The sequence below is a fragment of the Dendronephthya gigantea genome, unplaced genomic scaffold, assembly GCF_004324835.1.
Source record: "Dendronephthya gigantea isolate DGI-Jeju-01 unplaced genomic scaffold, DenGig_1.0 000030F, whole genome shotgun sequence".
NCBI lineage: Eukaryota > Metazoa > Cnidaria > Anthozoa > Malacalcyonacea > Nephtheidae > Dendronephthya > Dendronephthya gigantea.
The window spans coordinates 592,388-611,266 of NW_021163040.1; the positions used below are offsets into that span (position 1 = coordinate 592,388).

The 18,879-nt window shown below is 35.3% G+C and overlaps 2 protein-coding genes across 2 annotated transcripts; both read left to right on the forward strand.

Moving 5' to 3' along the window:
- The first annotated feature begins 3,850 nt into the window (after window positions 1-3,850).
- LOC114524227 (dnaJ homolog subfamily B member 6-like) lies at window positions 3,851-13,060 on the forward strand. Its single transcript, XM_028545368.1, has 9 exons — window positions 3,851-4,192; window positions 5,361-5,470; window positions 6,266-6,313; window positions 7,645-7,717; window positions 8,369-8,451; window positions 8,890-9,016; window positions 9,585-9,613; window positions 9,916-9,979; window positions 12,082-13,060. Exons 1-9 carry the CDS (start codon window positions 4,128-4,130, stop codon window positions 12,188-12,190), a joined length of 708 nt encoding a protein of 235 aa, XP_028401169.1. The 5' UTR covers window positions 3,851-4,127; the 3' UTR covers window positions 12,191-13,060.
- A 697-nt stretch (window positions 13,061-13,757) lies between these two features.
- Window positions 13,758-18,443, forward strand: LOC114524183 (ADP-ribosylation factor 1). Its single transcript, XM_028545311.1, has 4 exons — window positions 13,758-14,125; window positions 14,261-14,371; window positions 14,461-14,585; window positions 17,171-18,443. The coding sequence occupies exons 1-4, from the start codon at window positions 13,981-13,983 to the stop codon at window positions 17,330-17,332; spliced, it is 543 nt and encodes a 180-aa protein (XP_028401112.1). The 5' UTR covers window positions 13,758-13,980; the 3' UTR covers window positions 17,333-18,443.
- The last annotated feature ends 436 nt before the right edge of the window (window positions 18,444-18,879 follow it).

The following is an 18,879-nucleotide window of genomic DNA, read 5'->3' on the forward strand; positions in this document are numbered from 1 at the left end:
TATGTTGCAGTAAAGGCGGGACTACCACTAGGCGTATATTTTTCGGTGGAACGAAATTTTTCTCGCGATTTTCTTTTCAATCTCGCCTAGCGGAAATCGACCTTACTTCTTGCATCGAAGAATTATTGAACATGCATGCCATGCATGTACAACACTCGTGCATGTCTAAAAAAATATCAAACTTGCATCAAAAGTTAGCACGTACAAATATTCAAGATTTCTGTAACTTCTCAAGCGATGCGGTTCTATCTTCTTGATTTCGTTTCCTCTTAGAACGCTTAAAAAAACAGAGAGATTTGTTATATTGGTAAAACAATAGGCATGAAACGGCGTCTCAACTGATTTCATTAACCCTCGGCGTTGTAATTCAAACACAAATAAAATAGTGCGAAAATTTTTGTAACATTTTGTAATAAATTCTACATCACTAAGCGATACCAATAACATTTGAGACGTGGAAATACACTGACATTTTGATAGAAATAAACAAACATGGCTGAAACACTGCAGAAAGCTTCAAAGTAGATCAAGCTAATGATCATGAGCTTTACGATTCTGTGATGTTTCCTTGCTGTCTCGACACAAACTTTTGATACACCTATATAGCTGTACTTTTTCATTCCACGTCAAATTGAAAACTGATGCATGTACTGGATAAGACTGATGAACTACAAAACTTACAGCCGTTTGACAATGTTCGCAAATTTCAACACGGGGATTTCTTTTAAATGCGCTTCCCTGCATTCAACCACAGAGTTCCGATGAAAACACTCGCAGCCGGGAGGGCACGAATCGAGAATAACGTACGACGAGCTTTGAACAACATACAGCAGAAGGCAAACTGCTACAAATGCTGTTTTCATTGCAATACTTTTCACATTTTATTGCCGTTTCAAGTTAATCCAGAAAGCGAGTGTAATTGCATTCGAAATGACAATTAGCAATTGATAATTGTGACGTCATAGAAATGTCACGTGATAAACCGTCCCGTAGTACTGTCTATGCAAAAAGGTTCAAAAATTATCATAGAACGTTCTCTTTTACGATTTTCGAGGCCCATTTATTCGCAAATAATGGGATAACGTACACGGAATTCCATCCCTCTTTTTTATACAAGAAACGTTTTATGCAACTAACAGAACTAATCGCATTATATTTTACAATTGATTGTGTAAACCCGCTATTTGAAAGGGGGCATGCGCATGTGTTTGTTACTTTCGTTAATTAAAATAGCGTAAGCACGGTGACAAAAACCCTATAGGCCCAGATAAACAAGTGGACAATCAATAATCGAGAATAAAAACTATCAACAAAATTGGTACTTTAATTTGGTATAATTTTAGTGATTTTTTTCTTTATATGGCTAAACCTGAGAGCAATGCCCTCCATCGCCGTAGGCTGGAGGCTCGTGTCCTAATACGAAATGCTATTCCATTATTACTTAAATGACTACTTTTTATTATTACTTAACCACCTGCGGAAAGCAAGTCTATCTTCTTTGACAAGCAAAAATAGAAAGCAATTCTATCGTCTTATTCAACAGGCAAACTGAATGTTTTTAGCCTTATAATTAATACAACGATAATGTTTACAACTACATATTCAGTGCATAATATTCAAGTTGACTTCTTCAAGAGAGATGTAAGAGTGTTATTTAACTTCGACGTATCCACCGTTTAAGCTAAACGGCCGGTTGTATGAAAGCCAGATAGCGCTATCTACCAGATATTAGATTTTTCAATCGCTCAAAAATCGCCCGTTGTTGCCTGAAACTTTTATTCAAACTTAAGGCCATGTTACACGGTGCAATTTTTCTTGCCTCTTGCAATACAATTCTTCTTTTGAGAGATGTGAATTTGGCAACTACCGAACTTTAGTCTTCATTACACTCCATGGCGTTTCTTACACTTACGTTTGTGATTTTGAAGACTCTTCACTAATTTACATCTCCTAAAAATAGAATTGCATTGGAAGTTGCAAGAAAAATTGCACCGTGTAACATGGCCTTTAGTACCTCTTTAATAATTGTTGCTTTGAAAGCTAGAATTTTATTGCTTTTCAAGCATTTTTGGAACCACTATTTGGTGGATAGGATACAACCGACCCATGTTCTGAACTTCTAGTGGTCTTTCAGAACGCAATGTCGTTTTCCCCAGTTTTAGAGCGGAGGGCGAACACTCTTCACCATTAGACCACAAGATCTTGCGCTTAAAGATAATAATTAGTTAAATTTAAATTAATTTTTAAAAAAAGTTTTGTCCGGACTCAAATTATCGACTTCTTACTTCAGATACTATTGTCTCCACCACCAGACCATGAGATCTTGTGCTAAACGGTTGCGGTTATTTATTCTACTTAATCAATTCCTCAAAGTTCGTAATGAAAAATAGCCATGCTTGGATTCGAACCATCGATTCAACATTTGGGAGAACATAATTATCTTGTGCTAAACGGGTATGGTTCTTTACTTTTATCCTATCACTCATAATGAAAAACGGTTATGCTTGGTGTTGCTACAGTCCCACTATATAGCTGTCCAAAAATCCCAAACAAATGCCTTGTTTGTGTAAACATATTTGAACTGTTCCTTGACCTTATCAGACACTCCCACACGCCTCCCATGTGGCTCTCTGACGGTGGGTTAAATTCCCATTTGATTTTTCTTTGTGCGCAAAATTTGTAGATTCTGGTCTTATTCCATTCTTCGATTCTCCGACTCAGTTCCTTGTCAGCGCTTAAGAAATTCGTTCCATTGTCGCTCTTTTTCTCTTAAGCGCAACCTCGTATGCTAATAAGTCTTCTAAGCGCATTCATCATGGAGTCTGTGTCCAACGCCTGCGCAATCCTATGATATATGTACTGAGTGAAGAGATAGCCGTAGTCAAGAGAAGTGACCGCGTGAAGATCTAGAGACAGTCGATCCCTTAACAACGTTTTACCTGCAAGGGTCCAAAATAATTATTTACGAATAACGAGACAAAAGAATATTGTGGTGACAATATATATCCATGCCAAACACGCAATCATGTTATACGCGTCTGCAATAACGAGGTAGTGAACCGGATTAATTAATACCAGTAGCGCCGATACAAATATCGGTAGTCTCGTAGTCTTAATAGTTGTGTCAACAAAACAGAGTAGTGTGATGTAATTAATGAGCACGAAGAGCCCTCAAAACGAAACTAAGCTTAACCACAGCCGCCCACCACAAAAATGACCACATTATGCACCAGTTACCCCAACAGTTACCCCTATCAAAGAAAATATTCACCTATAACCTCCTGAGTCACAGCCATGTAATAAATGTAATTTGTCGGGGCCATTGGTTGAGCCATCTACCCTTGGTCTCTAGTTTTAAGCCGAATAGCAAAAATCCCGACCGTAGTTATACTAGGGGAAATAATCAAAAGTTCAGTTGTAGTTACCCTTTTCAAAAGCGTCGACAACAAAAACACCCCCGGTATCAGAAGGAAAACGAATGGATAAATTACCTAGAATTTAACACAACTCAATCTATAACTCAATCTCAACTCAATCCCATAATTCAAAGACGTCGTTTTCGGGCCACCCATAAATCTGAATTTTTATTTACGCTCTCGTAGAACCTTTCAATCAATCACGAATCACAGTTATTGGCAATCACGTTTCCTGGCTAAGAAATTACGCAGGAAAGAAATTGGCCCCTCGATCAGATGTGTGGCGGTTGGCGGATTATCTTGATGGTCCAGGGCTCCAGGCTTCGAGAGGCCCGTGATTCCTGGAGCTCATTTCTTCATTGTGAGATGCTCTTTATCTTTTGTTTTGTATTCCTTAAAGCTAAATGTTGTGTTTGTTTTTAGTGTCGCGCGGCAATGGGCTCTGGGTACGAGGTGAACCACTGGGATAAACTTTATAGGATCTGCTAATTCTTTGTTGAGAGGAGGAAAAATGCTTTTGTAATTCAGTTTTAGTATTATTAGAAAATCGTCTGGGATCAACCATTTCAAATACCTAGCTCATCTTTGGAGCGGCCATTCTTGTGGTTTTTGCACCGTCGAGGCGTCGAACAGCTCTATACTTACGTACTCTATCCGCTGCTAAACATTTGTTGTTCGTTTGTGATTTTGTGGATTTTTATCGATGTGAACATGAGTGATTATTACGAGATCTTGGGTGTTGAAAAGAGTGCATCGGAGCAAGATATCAAGAAAGCGTAAGAAGCAGTACAATGTAGTAAAATGATCTATTTATGTTCCACTGGCATCGAACACTGTTTCACTTTCATATTTATTAAACGATTATTTCCTAGTATCGATAAATTTAATACTTTGCAACATAAACATAATTTCAACAGCTCGATTCCCAGATGCTATTTATACACAAATGGTTTCGCTTTACTGTAAGAATATAGCATCAGGTGTAGCGAAATGGTGCATAACAATAAATATTTACCTAGAAATATTGACTCAAAATGTTCAATTTCATGCAGATATTTACATTATCCATAGTTAAATGTATTAAGTCACCTTATCGCTAGTGCATCTTTATAGTTTATAGCGACATGGGCACATTCTGTGAAATATTTTCTTTGTGGTTCAGGATGCATCCAGTGTAAAATCTATGCTTTGTTGTAGATACACCAACATTTACCATCTTTTATACCAAAACAGCAAATTTGAAATTTAAGAGGTCTTTAGAACTGGGTAAATATATTATAAGCTAATAAAAATAATAGGCCTACAGGCTTTGTCAATTATTCCAAGATATTGAAATTGTTCACTGGAATGGCAAGAGAATTATTTTTGTTTACTTGTCAGATATCATTGTTTAGTACCTTACATGTTGGGGTGAATTTTCCATGTCAACACAATTGCGCATGACAGCTAGCTCAATGGAATCACAAGAGATTCCCACTGGAGGACTTCAGTTTTGAGATTCCCACTGGAGGACTTGACTCTTGAGTTACATTTTTTTTGCATTATTCCTAGTTTATTTTTTCAATTAGTTCTAAAAATATAACTGTCTAACAGGCTATTTGCAAATAATTGAGAGTTATTTATATTATGCTGTACTAAATATGCATTGTAATTACTATAACCAGTCACAGCTACTAAATACAGTATCAATAAATGTCTCTTAAATACTCTTATGAAGTTTTTCAGCAACAGATTGCCTAGAACAAGGCATATTATAACCAATTCTTGTTGTAACTTGTGATTCCAAACTTTTAAATTCCATATTGTACACATTCTATTACTACACCCTAAATACTATATACCTTCAGTACACAAAGTGTCCGATAAGATGCTAAAATATTCCCTTTCTGAATATATCTTCAAAAAGGAAATCTTTGAAAGAAACAGTGAACATCTTGCTTTTAGGTACAGGAAACTTGCTCTGAAATGGCATCCTGACAAGAATCCAGACAATAAAGAAAATGCATCAAAAATGTTTCAAGAAATTTCAGAAGCCTATGAGGTTTTATCAGATGGTAATAAATGTTTAAAACTTTAAAAACTACATTCAAAACTACAAAACATATACCTAGCCCTTAATATCTTGCATGTTACCAACAACATCTTTATAGGACATTCCAGGGGCTGGTTGTATAAAACTCATAACTAATTTTTAAGTAGTTAAATCATAGTTAACTAGAAAATACATTATTCTGTTTGGCTAATTCTGCCAACATTTGTAAGTTAACTACCTGTTTATACAACCGGCCTGTACCATATAATGGATGTGATCTGATCACAACCGCCATCTCTTTTATGGCTAATGCAGATTACTAGAAATTTCACTCTAAGCACACTCAAAACTGGTCATTTGTTTTTTCTTAGGCAAGAGTAAGTTGCTGTATAATATAGGTGCATTATTGCATGCACCTATTGCCAGGTCATATGACTAATGGTTAAATTTCAATGTTTTGTTGCAAAATGATGTAAAATGTGGAAATTACATCATTACAGGTCGCCAATATTGGAGAACTTCAACAAAGTTTGTGAAGTTGTAATTTCCGCATTCACCATTTGCAACATTTGCAACCACGCAAATATTGAAATTTGGCTTTTTGCAGAATATGGTGCACCCAATGGAGGTAGCTACATACCAAAATGTGCGAACTTCGCAATGCTGCCTATGTTTTTGTCATCATACAATATTTTGCAACTAAGCTTTGCAAATTCATTGAAGAATCGATTAGAAGTGCAAACTTCAATTGTAACTGGACAATTGTTATAATACAATAATTTCAAAGGTTTATATTTTATATTTAATGCTTGTTTAGAAGAAAAAAGAGCAGTTTATGATAAATATGGCAAAGAAGGCCTGAAAGGTATATTTTTGTGATTATTACCATATACATATCTATGTCATGTGCATATGCATCAATAATATAGCAAAATTAAAGACATGTTAAAATTAACTCTGTTCTGACTTCTGCGTTGCATGCTTATATCTTTGTTAACATGTGTGAATTCTATTGGCGAACTACTGTAGCTATTTCAGCAGCTAGAGGTTTTTTTATATAAAGAGCTGCATGTTCGCTATAATTTCTATACGGCGAAAAGCAATCTATGTTTCATTTGTATTTTTCGTTAAACTACTGTCGTACTGACAAAAGGCCTGCCACGCTGTGGACCGAAGTGCCAGAACATGGTCATAATCCTCTAGAATACATGTTTGTAAATAGATGAATGAACATGCCCATGCATGAAGTGTAACCAAGCAGCAGCGTGGCAGCGTCTTAATTCAAACAACTAGCATCAAATGTGGTATAACAACTGCCTAAATAGATAAAACACTTCTCGACGTTTCGACCTGAGGGCCTTCGTCAGGAGAGTTGGCATACTACCTCCGGCTCCTGACGAAGGCCCTCAGGTCGAAACGTCGAGAAGTATTTTGTCTATTTTAGGCAGTTGTTATAACACATTTGATGTCCATGAAATAGCCATGAATAATCTTCCATATAAAATGAGTATTGCATGTAGTGCTTGTTTTGTCTTAGCGAAAACCCTCTATTTTCTATAGTCTTCTGATTTGATTTGCAACGCGCTTGTCCACGCGATGCCTTTAGGTATTCACGCTAACTCGAACTAAATCCAATTTACCTTGAATTTGACAGTGTTTTTTATAGTAATTTACTCCACTGACTCGAACTCGCTTAACTCGAACTCCTCGCTAATTTGAACAAATTTGTTTTCCCTTGGTCAAATATATCCGGTTAACTCGAACTTTGGTTTCGAATCATAGCTCAACAAACTTTATTAAAATGTGAGAAGATAGCATTTTGACAACTGGAAACTATCGAAATAACAACAAGTTAATGAAAATGTATAATTGATTTTAAATTTCAAAAGATTTTCTGTAGTGCCACGGTCGTTATTGATCTGGCTTTTTAGTTTCTTTTGTATTCTTTCGATCTTTTTAATTTTAAAACGTCGTCCACTCTCGGTGACCATTCATATTGGTAGGCATGATATCTCTTGAAGAATGATTCGATTGGATTTTATATCTTATTGTATCACTTATAATAAACGTAATCTGGCACACCTCCGGTTAACTCGAACCCCCGGTAACTCGAACAATTTTTCTTTCCCCTTGGAAGTTCGAGTTAGCGAGGGACTACTGTACCTGTTTGTTCGTAAAATTATATCTCTTTTCAAGGCTCAGTGCCACGTGAATATTCCCAGGAGTTCAATCATGGATTTCATTTCAGAAGCCCGGAAGAAATATTTAGGTAAAACACAAATATATATATAATATATATATATATATATATATATATATATATATATATATATATATATATATTGTCAAGAAGTTCAAAGGCGGTTAAAATCAACAATTAACGCTTTGATTAACAAATGTCCGAACACCTTGTCACCTGGTCGGATATCCGCCAAAATTAGTGGCCTAACTTGATTTCTTAACATTACAGATAACATGATACGAACCACACCATACCGGCTTACGTCCCTGTTAACATAGAAATTTCTTACATAAAAATGTGCAAAGTTGATGATACCTTAGTGATGGGATTTTTGTATGTAGCTACCTGGGTACAGTTCTATAAAACTCTTCGTAACTACATTTTGTATAGTCCTAGTTAACTTAGAAATACACAACTCTGATGGGGCAATTCTGTCCTTAACTATAGTAACTAGGGGTTTAAAGGGTCCTTATTTCGAGTGAAATTCTACACATTTCAAATTCTACACTGTCCAATTTCTAAAATGTGGAAGAAATGCAACACAGACCATCAAGGTCGGATGAATGAGATTCATATCACCCACAATCCATCGTGATTAAGATAGCGACACCTATTGCGGAACAATCCCATGGTAACTGTATTTATTTCATGTTTATATTTACTTTTCACTTTCTACAGAGATTTCTTTGGAGGCGATCCGTTCAGTAACTTCTTTCGCGATCCTTTTGCGGATAGCTTATTCAATGGGGATAACAGACACGGTGCGTAATTTGTACTTATAGTATTTATTTTCGCCTAAAAACAGTAGCCCATCAATCAGGTTACCAATAAACAAAATCTCTTGCCTGTTCTCGACCCAAGAACCTTTGTGAGAAGACTTGTGAACCTTTGTGTGTTTTTGCTTTAGAAATTAGGTTTTCACTGCGTGAACACGTACTACTTCGCAATTCGTAAGTTGCATATTCATGCATATGCAGTACACTGTCCAACGGATTCCTTTTGAAAGCGCAACCTACGAAAAAGTCTTTATGTAGTCCATTCGGGCCGAACAAATATATGATTATTCACCCCCCTCCTGCCCCCTATTATATCCGGAATCTGGTAGTCTCTCTGGATAGCGCTTAAACGCAAAACAAAATCTAAATGACTTCCTGTGTAGCATTCTGCGCTTACAGGATTCAACCTTTTTTTCATTATAGCTGGTCGGTCGAATCGTAGAAACGACAGGCGTGATATAGCTCATGGTTCGTTCTTTGGTGGTGGCTTTGGTGGTGGCTTTGGTGGTTTCTCAACTGACTTTGGATTCGGAAGTTCTTTTGGTGACAGGTAATTGCATCTGGCAGTATGAATATATGATATATCGATTGTCTCTAAAAAGCGAAATGAAATGAACAGACCTTTACAGAGGACATATTGAATTTGACGATTTATTCCATGCATGCATGCATACAATATTATTTAGCGCGACCGTTGAAGATGCTACTATACATGACGTCGATGTTTTCTAAATCTGTATCGCTGCGACGATAAATCATCTGTTCGTTAATTGTTGCGCTCTGTTGATGATGGCTTTAATGATCTAGCACTGTTAGTCAGCCAATTGGTAGAGCGATGTATATCCAAGACCTGATTTACATTGGCCTAACTTTGGAGCTGTTTACATGCATGATCCCGTTGAGGCGTGATTAAATGAAGCGTTAAATGACTTTGAGGTATTAAAATGAGTATCTATAACAATCTGGCAGCGGTGTGGTCATCCAAAACAATATCATATGGGTACTTCGCGACATAAAAACTTATTTAAACGCCTCAAAGTCCTACTTTGAATCCATGCATGCTAACCGGGCTCATGTAAACAAACCCGTGATTATAAATATTTTTGCTAAAATTCTAGTTTTGGAAGTGGAAGTGGTGGAAGAGGAGGTAGTGTGACATCTTTATCCAGAACATTCTTTATTATATACGTTTAACTTCTCAGTAAATCCACGAGACCCTTTTACATGCACAAAGCAAATTTTTAGAATTTCTTTGATCAGTACATATATGAAAAACGGCTTTCGATCTTTTGTCTAAATGTGTTTGCCGTAACCGATTCATCACAAGTTCCTCATTTACACGCGCAAGTTATATTTTTTCACTTGAAATGTGTTTGAGTAGTGTAAGGGTAATATGCAGTTTATGTATGATACATGTAACGAAAATTTAATTTCTTCAATGCATTTTAGGAAATTTCAAGTCAGTAAGCACATCGACTAAAATGCAAAATGGCAAGAAAGTAGTCAAAACGACGTAAGTTCTTTCCAAACTTTTTTCGGTTGTTTCATGATGCGAGAATTTTCATAGCAAGTTGCTTTTTAAAACGTCATTTTCAATAAGCTCATTCTATATATAATCACGTCGTTTGAAGCGGAGTATATATAAATCACCATGGAGCTTTCAGGCCAAATCCCGTCCTAATCCCTCTCAAATGACAAAAGATATGGAAAACTGTAAAGAATGTTGCAGAGGTGCAAAAATTTCCCCTCTTTGCTCTTGTTCTCCGTGTAGCTAATTTTTTTTGTAATGTAGCAATTTCCAAGATATATATAACAGTATATAATAGTATATAGCTACAGCACCGGCACTTGAGGCTTATACTTTTATATTTACTTTACTGATGTTCGGTCACCATGCTTGCAGTACATAACTAATACTTTTGAGACTTTATTATAACCCCACGAGTGACAGTTTAATTTCTGTCAGATTACGTGAATATTTGGAAGGCTGGCGATGACGATGCGTAAATAATTGAGTAAACAGGATTATCTCATGCAACAGAGAGGAAAATTTGCTTGAAAGTCAAATAATTGCTGGAAACTAAATTCGCATACTTTTTCCAAGTCTTGTAAGTTATGTAGCTATTCATAGTACAGTCGAACCTCTATTAAGCGGCCCTCCATTAAGCGGCCACCCTCTATTAAACGGTCACATATCGAAGTCCCGAAATTTTTTTGTACAAATACTATTAACTATCCCTCTATTAAACGGCCACCTCTATTAAGCGACCGCGGCCACCCAAAGAACAGTCTCAAATGATGGATGTTTTATATCAATTTTACCTCTATTAAGCGGCCAGCCTGCAGGATTGAGTCGAGGTAATTGTCGAGAATCGAGCTATAATAGAGCTAATAGAAAGCTTATGTTACAACACATGCCACTTTACACATCAAAAGCATTGTTTGGCGGCATAGAATGAGCCTCGTTTTAGTGTTATGACTTATTTCCACATTTATTGGTCAAAATGAGAAAATTTTTTATGCATGTGTTGAAGAAGGATGTTTTTCATCTTTTCACATAGCTTGTGAGAGTGAAACTTGAAATCCATCTCAGTTAGCGGTGTTTCTAAATTTAAAACGGTAATGTTGTGACGTAATTATCGAAAGGGTCTATTAGGTAAATCAAGTTTACGAGGAATAAGGATTGGAAAATTGAAAAAATGCTAAAAAATGTGACTTGCTATGAAACTTTTACCATGCATAGCCAATCATATAAAATATATTTTATCATGGGGTGTTAAATTGTGACAAAGTTAACGCAAGAAAATGCACCAAATATATTGATTGAACAAGTCGTCATAGAATGGATAATGGCCAAGCTAAAGCTTTACTGAAGGTACTCCACATTTCAATTACTTCATGTGACAATTTCGGTCCGTTAATCCGGACCTTCATCAGTGCAATCAATTTTTGAGAGTGAAGCTTGCATGCGTGCACTATAGTGAAGGACTAAGGGCCTTTTATATGATCCCGGCGTGTTTATATGGAGTTCATTTTGTAGTACAGGTTCGTTCGACGCCATCAGTTTCATTGTATAGGAAACGAATGTACGCATGCTCCGAAAGTATGTTATCGCGACATCATGCATCCCGGCCAAGCGGGATGGAGAGTTTACATGGCAAATTTCTCGTCCCGCGTTTTAATGTTTGTATTACATGCAAGCGGGATCTCGGAAAGTGTCCCGTCCCGGCTAGCGGGATCATACAAACAGGCCCTAAGGTTAACGAACCAAAAGCTTTGCAGCAACAAAGAAAATACGTGGAGTACCTATATGAACTAATGATTATATGATTGCCAACATCATCGTATGGTATACTACAATATACAGCTGAATATGCACGCAGCAAATACTAAGTTTGGAAAACAGGACATATATATATATATATATATATATATATATATATATATATATATATATATATATATATATATATATATATATATATATATATATATATATATATATATATATATATATATGACCTTATATTGGAGAATTTTTTCGTGCAAGCCTGTAAAAGGTGTTACATGCATATGTTTCACTATATTGCTCTATATCCTATCCTTATCGTGCAGGATCGTACAGAACGGTAAAGAAACTGTGGAAGTCAAAACAGATGGTGTGGTCACATTTAAGACTATTGACGGCGTGCCACAAGACTTGCCTAAATTAAAGTCCAAGTAAATCGTCGAATATGAATAATTTTAATACTACTATATATTTTCTGTATAGAAGTCGCGCGATTAATTGTTGCATGTAATAATTGTGCGAAAGGCCCAATACAAACTGCATAATTTTATTTATAGCAAATCTATGGCTAAATATGGTTGAAAAAAATTAAATTTTGCACTTTTATTGCTTGCGCTATGTTTGCAAGAACAGTGGACTGACAGTTTTGAGGTAAAAGGATTTTGTCTTGCACGATCAAGCTATCCCCAAGGCCCAAGTTGCAAAGTCCTTTTATCTTATTCCCAAGATATTTGCAAACAAAAACGTTCGCCATCTTGTTTTATAGTGAGACTGTTTGCGGAGACGTCATGTTTGAAACACTTCGGAATCAATGCACTAATGACTCGGGAATTTGAAGCTAAACGAAATTTACCCAGGCCGAGGACGAAGTTTTCACGTCATGCATATCTAAGTATAGATACGCATATAACCAAGATGGCGCATGTTTGGTGTTTAAATACGTGCACAAATATCTTAAAAAGTATGATCTAGTTGTTAGGGATGTTTTGTCAACTAGAAGAATAGCAGCCAGTGTAGTTTGTAGTCATAAATAACCCCAATGACAACGCTGCAACATAAACATGCACGATTAAAATAACTTGTCAATCTCAAAATTTTTCAATGATGGCGTCCTGAAGTTTTTCTGATTTCTGAATTCGGGGCGTTATACAATTTGCAGTAGGCCAGTAGCCTTTGTCTTTGGGAGATAATTCTGTTATATATGCCGTTATATAAGTTGTGTCGTAGTAGCGATAGGTAAAACTAAAATGAAAACGAGGCGCTTGGTGTAATCAAAATAAATGATATCTTTCAGTTCGTCTGGTATCAACGGTTCATTGCATTTGTAATTTGTTGCTGTTGCTCTGTGAGTCGCCCTACCTGGCCTTACTGATCTGATACTCTGCCCTTATATTTGCTAAATTTCACTAATGATCATGCGTTTTTTCGATGTGTTATAGCCGACTTTCAACCATATTCACAGAGGACAAACTTCCTCAAAAACATAGGGCCTTTAGAGCTTGACTTATTTTCTCTTTGGCCCTTTTTATGACCTTTCGTAGTCTGAATATGCATTTTTAAATATATATATATATATATATATATATATATCGAATATTTTAATCGCAAAATCATATGATTTTATGAAAAATGGGAGATAATTAAATATTCGTCTCCACGCACCAAAAACAGAAAACAAAAACAGTGCATTTGGGAATATAGTAAAAGGACAAGTAAATCTAACATTAGCGATCTCGAGCTAGAAGACACACTTTTAGAGGTAAAAGGTTTGTAGAGGTAAAAGGTTTCATTTGGTAGAGGTAAAAGTTTTCATTTGGGAATAAGTTGTGAAATTATTACACCTTTTGTTATCATACATAGTCAATCTTTAACACTCCCTGATCCAAGCCCGCGATCCGGATCCGCGTGCTTATATATTCGGAAGGGTGTCGGTGGTTGATCGTAGGTATTCGTCATTCATCGAGAAAGATCGGAAGATACATATTTCCACATATTTCCGTTCAAATTACGTGGCACATGTGACGCGCCCTCGCTCCACAAGTCGAAACCTGCAAAGGCACTTTTGTAAAACTTTTATTTCTTCTGAACGACAGAAAAGCTGCCATAAAGAGGGATATTTTTTCAAGTATCATTACCTATAATTAGCGACGTATAGTTGATCGTCTTTGGCAGTTAAATACACAGTTTTCGACTGTACTTACGTTCTTTTAAATTCGACTATCAACATGGGTGCCTTCGCTAGCCTATTCAAAGGTTTATTCGGGAAGAAGGAAATGAGGATTCTTATGGTCGGTTTAGACGCGGCTGGCAAGACCACTATCTTGTACAAACTAAAACTAGGTGAAATTGTAACTACGATTCCAACAATAGGTAAGATATCTTCGTATTTCGTTCCGAATCCAAACGCTTCTGTGTGAGCTTTTTACGAAATCGCGCTCGGTCGCCATCTTGAAAATATTCAAGACAATGGGTGTTTGACATCTTTAACATCGCGTTATATTTTAGGATTTAACGTGGAGACGGTGGAATATAAAAATATCAGTTTTACAGTGTGGGACGTTGGCGGCCAAGATAAAATCCGACCACTATGGAGACACTACTTTCAAAATACCCAAGGTTTGTCCGACTGTATATTTGATATTAAGCTGACTTTTAGCGTCCTTTCATTCGTTCCAGCAAAGTTATATTTCTTTGTCTTTTTTAAGGTCTAATCTTCGTAGTCGACAGCAATGATAGGGAGCGAGTTGGTGAAGCAAGAGAAGAGTTAATGCGCATGTTGAACGAAGACGAACTGAGAGACGCTGTGCTTTTGGTTTTTGCAAATAAACAGGTAAACTACAAAAAATTTTGAAAAATTACGTTGAACGTCTTGTATTAAGAAATGTCTTTGATTTCCTTTCTCTCATATGCTGAGAAAAAACTTTTTAGGCCCTTTATCTGCGACATACCTATATCAGTACGATTTTAGTTTTATACATGACATCTCATCAAGTATATATGTATGTCGAAATATATGCTTCCGCCAAATTGCGATAAGACTTTACTATTTACATTAAACTTTTCGTTTTTACTCATATCAACCATAAAGTCCCTCCCTAATATTTTGTAAATCTGATGTGAGAGAATTCAGTAGATTGTGTATATTTAGAAATTTATCACTGTTAGTAGACTGCAATCAATAGGCAATCATACACTTTCATTATATAAATTAGTGTTCAGACTGTAAATTGTAGAATAAATTTTTCTTGAAAAGTATGTGATATGTGATTATTTCACATCAGACGTTCTTCTTTTTGAAGCTGTGACTGCTGTTTGTAAAGTTTCCACTTCTTTCAATATAAAACATTTTGAAATGTTTGATATTATATATTGTAAATTGGAGCACACAAACAGCTAGAGTTGAATGAGGTTATTGCAAATTACAGCATCTTGTGGTAACATTGTCACACTTACTTGTGAAAATGATTTGACTAGGGTAATAAACACCCAAATTGGTATAGAGTCCTATTGGTTTAGTACAAGTTTTGCATTCAACCATTTGATTAATGCTGACATTAGGTTGTTTGTATAAATGTACATTTCTGTATGTATGTTTACAATTTTTGAAATATAATACAAGATATCTACATTGTAATAGATCATAGCTTATGCTATCCTGCAATAGGAAAATATGTTTAATCCGTAATGTCTCATCTTTATGGTGTTTTCTAGCTCAAAAGTGACAAACTTACTTCCCAGTGTGGGTCAATATTTGCATTTCAGAAATGTTCAACATTGTGGTTGGGTGTATAACACTCAACACTGCAACATCTTCCATTCTACCGACAAATATTGCTGTCCAAAATATTCACTCCTGCCAAAAGTCCCAAAACAGGGTCTGAATCGGCACTTACTGATTTGGCATATTGAACCAAGTCTAGGATCCACGAAGCAAATGTCATTGTATATAACAAATGAATCCCTACATGCATTCAACAATTCTGTTTTGCAAAAAGTGATCAGATTCTTGACCTGCACAGCTGTGTTTGACTAAGCAGCAGGATGCCTGGCATTTAAGTGTCTCCAGGAATCTGTGTTGTGAAATTTCCCAATCTTAGAATTTTTTGTAGCATTGATAATTCTTCTATTTATTTGTTTGTAATTTTGATATTTTAAAAAGAAATAGAGAAATATCTCTTTTTTATATAATGCTTTTTGTCTTGAAACCTGCAAAAAGTAGTGCTCATTTTCTAATCTCTAATTCAAATATCCTAGTCTAAAATAAAGTTTAATGTATTATATAAGTGCATGGAGAAAGTGGTTTGCAACTTAACACATATTATTAACAATTATTGTTTTAAAGGCTTAATCATTTTTGCTATTACAAAGCAAAATTAAACAAATAACTAACCATAACTAAATAATAATATATACTAACCTGCATTTCTTGTAGGATTTGCCTAATGCAAATTAATGCAGCTGAAGTAACTGACAAACCTAATTTGCCATCTTTTAAAAGGCAAAGCTGCTATATTTAATCCACATGTGCCACCAGTGGGGATGGTCTTTATGAAGGATTACATTGGTTATCAAATGGACTAAAAAATCAGAACAATCCATGAAATTGTGGTCCCTTTAATAATCTGATTAAACTGCCAGTTGCCTATATATATATATATATATATATATATATATATATATATATATATATATATATATATATATATATATATATATATATATATATATATGTACCTAAAAGTATTAGGGGTATACCTATAGCCCAGGATTTTCTGCTGGGTATCAATATAAACTTTGAACTGAAACATTAAGTATATGGTTAAACCTCTTTTTTATGAAAGCAATTAAATGCATATCTATCAATCTCTCTTGTCATCCATTTAGGAAAGGTGCTATTCATGAGTATGTTTGCATAAATGTGATAGACAAAAGTTGGATTATGAAATTTTGTTATAATTATTTCCTTTATTTATTCACAAAACACCAAAAATTCATTGCAAATAGTGCTCATGTAGTTATAATGCTGGCTTATTCTTTATTAAAAGGTTAGTAGCTTCCTTAGTTAATTTGGCAAAACCGTCAATCCGTTTTCAACCATCAGCACCCATTTTCTTTCTTTTGACCTTTTGTTTTTTGATGTAATGATGGCATAATTATTGTAGTGCATATCTTCCTATATGATCAATGTAATTAATTCTGTGGTATTGATATTACTAAAGTATGCATGCTTTTACAGTAGTATTAATAAAATTTTAAACTGATGTTAAATAAACAAAAAATATTTAACAGCAATTAAAACAGCTACACGGTAATAGTAGTCGAATTATTTTTGCTAAACTTGTTTTTTGAAAAACAAATACCTGTCATCCAATGATCTTACTTCTTAGCTAAATTTGTATGGGTTTTTTATTTTAGGATTTGCCCAACGCGATGAACGCGGCAGAAATAACGGACAAACTCGGTTTGCATTCATTGCGAAATCGCAATTGGTATATCCAAGCAACTTGTGCAACAAGTGGTGATGGTCTTTATGAAGGCCTAGATTGGTTATCTCAGCAATTGAAGAATGCAAAGTAGGACGGACTGCAATGAAACAATACACGTTTAAATTCGTGATTTGCCATCACATGTATAGTTTTTTTCAATAACTTCGAAATTCATAGCATAGACATGCAGTAGTTAGTGATTGTGCTTGCATATGCAAACAGTGAAAGCTACTTGCCTTATCTTTTACAATATTATTTTTCTTGATTCTATTTTTGTTTCACGGACGCGGAATGATGTGTAGTCAATTATGTTGAGATATCTGTACATGTACATAATCTTTACATGGTTATATTTGGATGCAAACCAAATTTATATTTGGATGCAAACCAAATTGAAAATACATACATACAATAATAAATGACATTACAAGAATAATGATAACTATCATAATAGTATGATACGTAAGTCGTGAATTATGACGGAACTACACCTTGTCCTGACGATACCGGATCTGATCTCAAGGTGCTATCTTGAAACAGATAAACGAATAAGCGTACATCAGTTTAACTTATTTTAGCACTTCTCTATACCTCATCCAGTAAATCTACTCCCTAATTAACACTCACTAGCAATTTTTTAATTAAAATTTCTTGATCTAATTTAATGGTTCAAAGCAATCAAATTTGATTATTTCTGCAACATTTCAACGTGGACTTCCACATTGTTTGGATTGGTCATTACTAAGCACTCCGGTGCTCATACAACGTTTAACTGGCGGCAAAGATGAAGTGCCATCCGTAGCATTTCCGTACCGAAGAATATTTGGAAACTCTTTCATGCCGCATCCGTGAAACAAATTGGAACATTCCAATCTACGGAATAATTTAGATTTGAAAAATTTGTGCTCAAATGAGCTTAAAGCATTAACTATAGGCCTAGGTGGGATGTTATACATAGTGCTTTTCGCACCCGGCGGCGAGAAAAACTATAGTGTGATGTCGATGCGCCACAATTCTGCCTATAAGTTCGGTCTTCTAGCTTTCCCTCCTTTCAGTAAAACGTGTAATGTGAAGTGCGGATCTTCGTACAACGGAATTAAACAATGTGTGATAGCTTTTTTAATTAATCGTTTTATGTTATATATAAGTGCGCAAGAACAGTAATAAAAAGTTGGTACGTCGTATATTGTTCTGACATTTCATGTTGGTGTGCAAATCAAGTTGTCCTAAGTGACTTAAAGTATTTCATCTGCAAAGCCTGGAGCATTAGCTATCTAAACAATTGTGGGAATTGGTAAAGTCGAAGGAGGACAATATTCCAGATAACCCTCTGTTTTGTATCGTTTCGCCATACTATCACAAAAACGGTTTTTCTTATGACGTGTATATATATATATATATATATATATATATATATATATATATATATATATATATATATATATATATATATATATATATATATATATATGTATATGTATATGTATATATATATATGTTTTGAAACAACGGTTTTCGCACGGCAACAGGCATCCCGCTTTGGGACAAGCAAATTTCAACAAAAGTACAAACTTAGTGAAACTATCGTGTACTTAGTCTTAGACTTTAATAGTGGCTGCTATTTTTTGGCGTATTTTG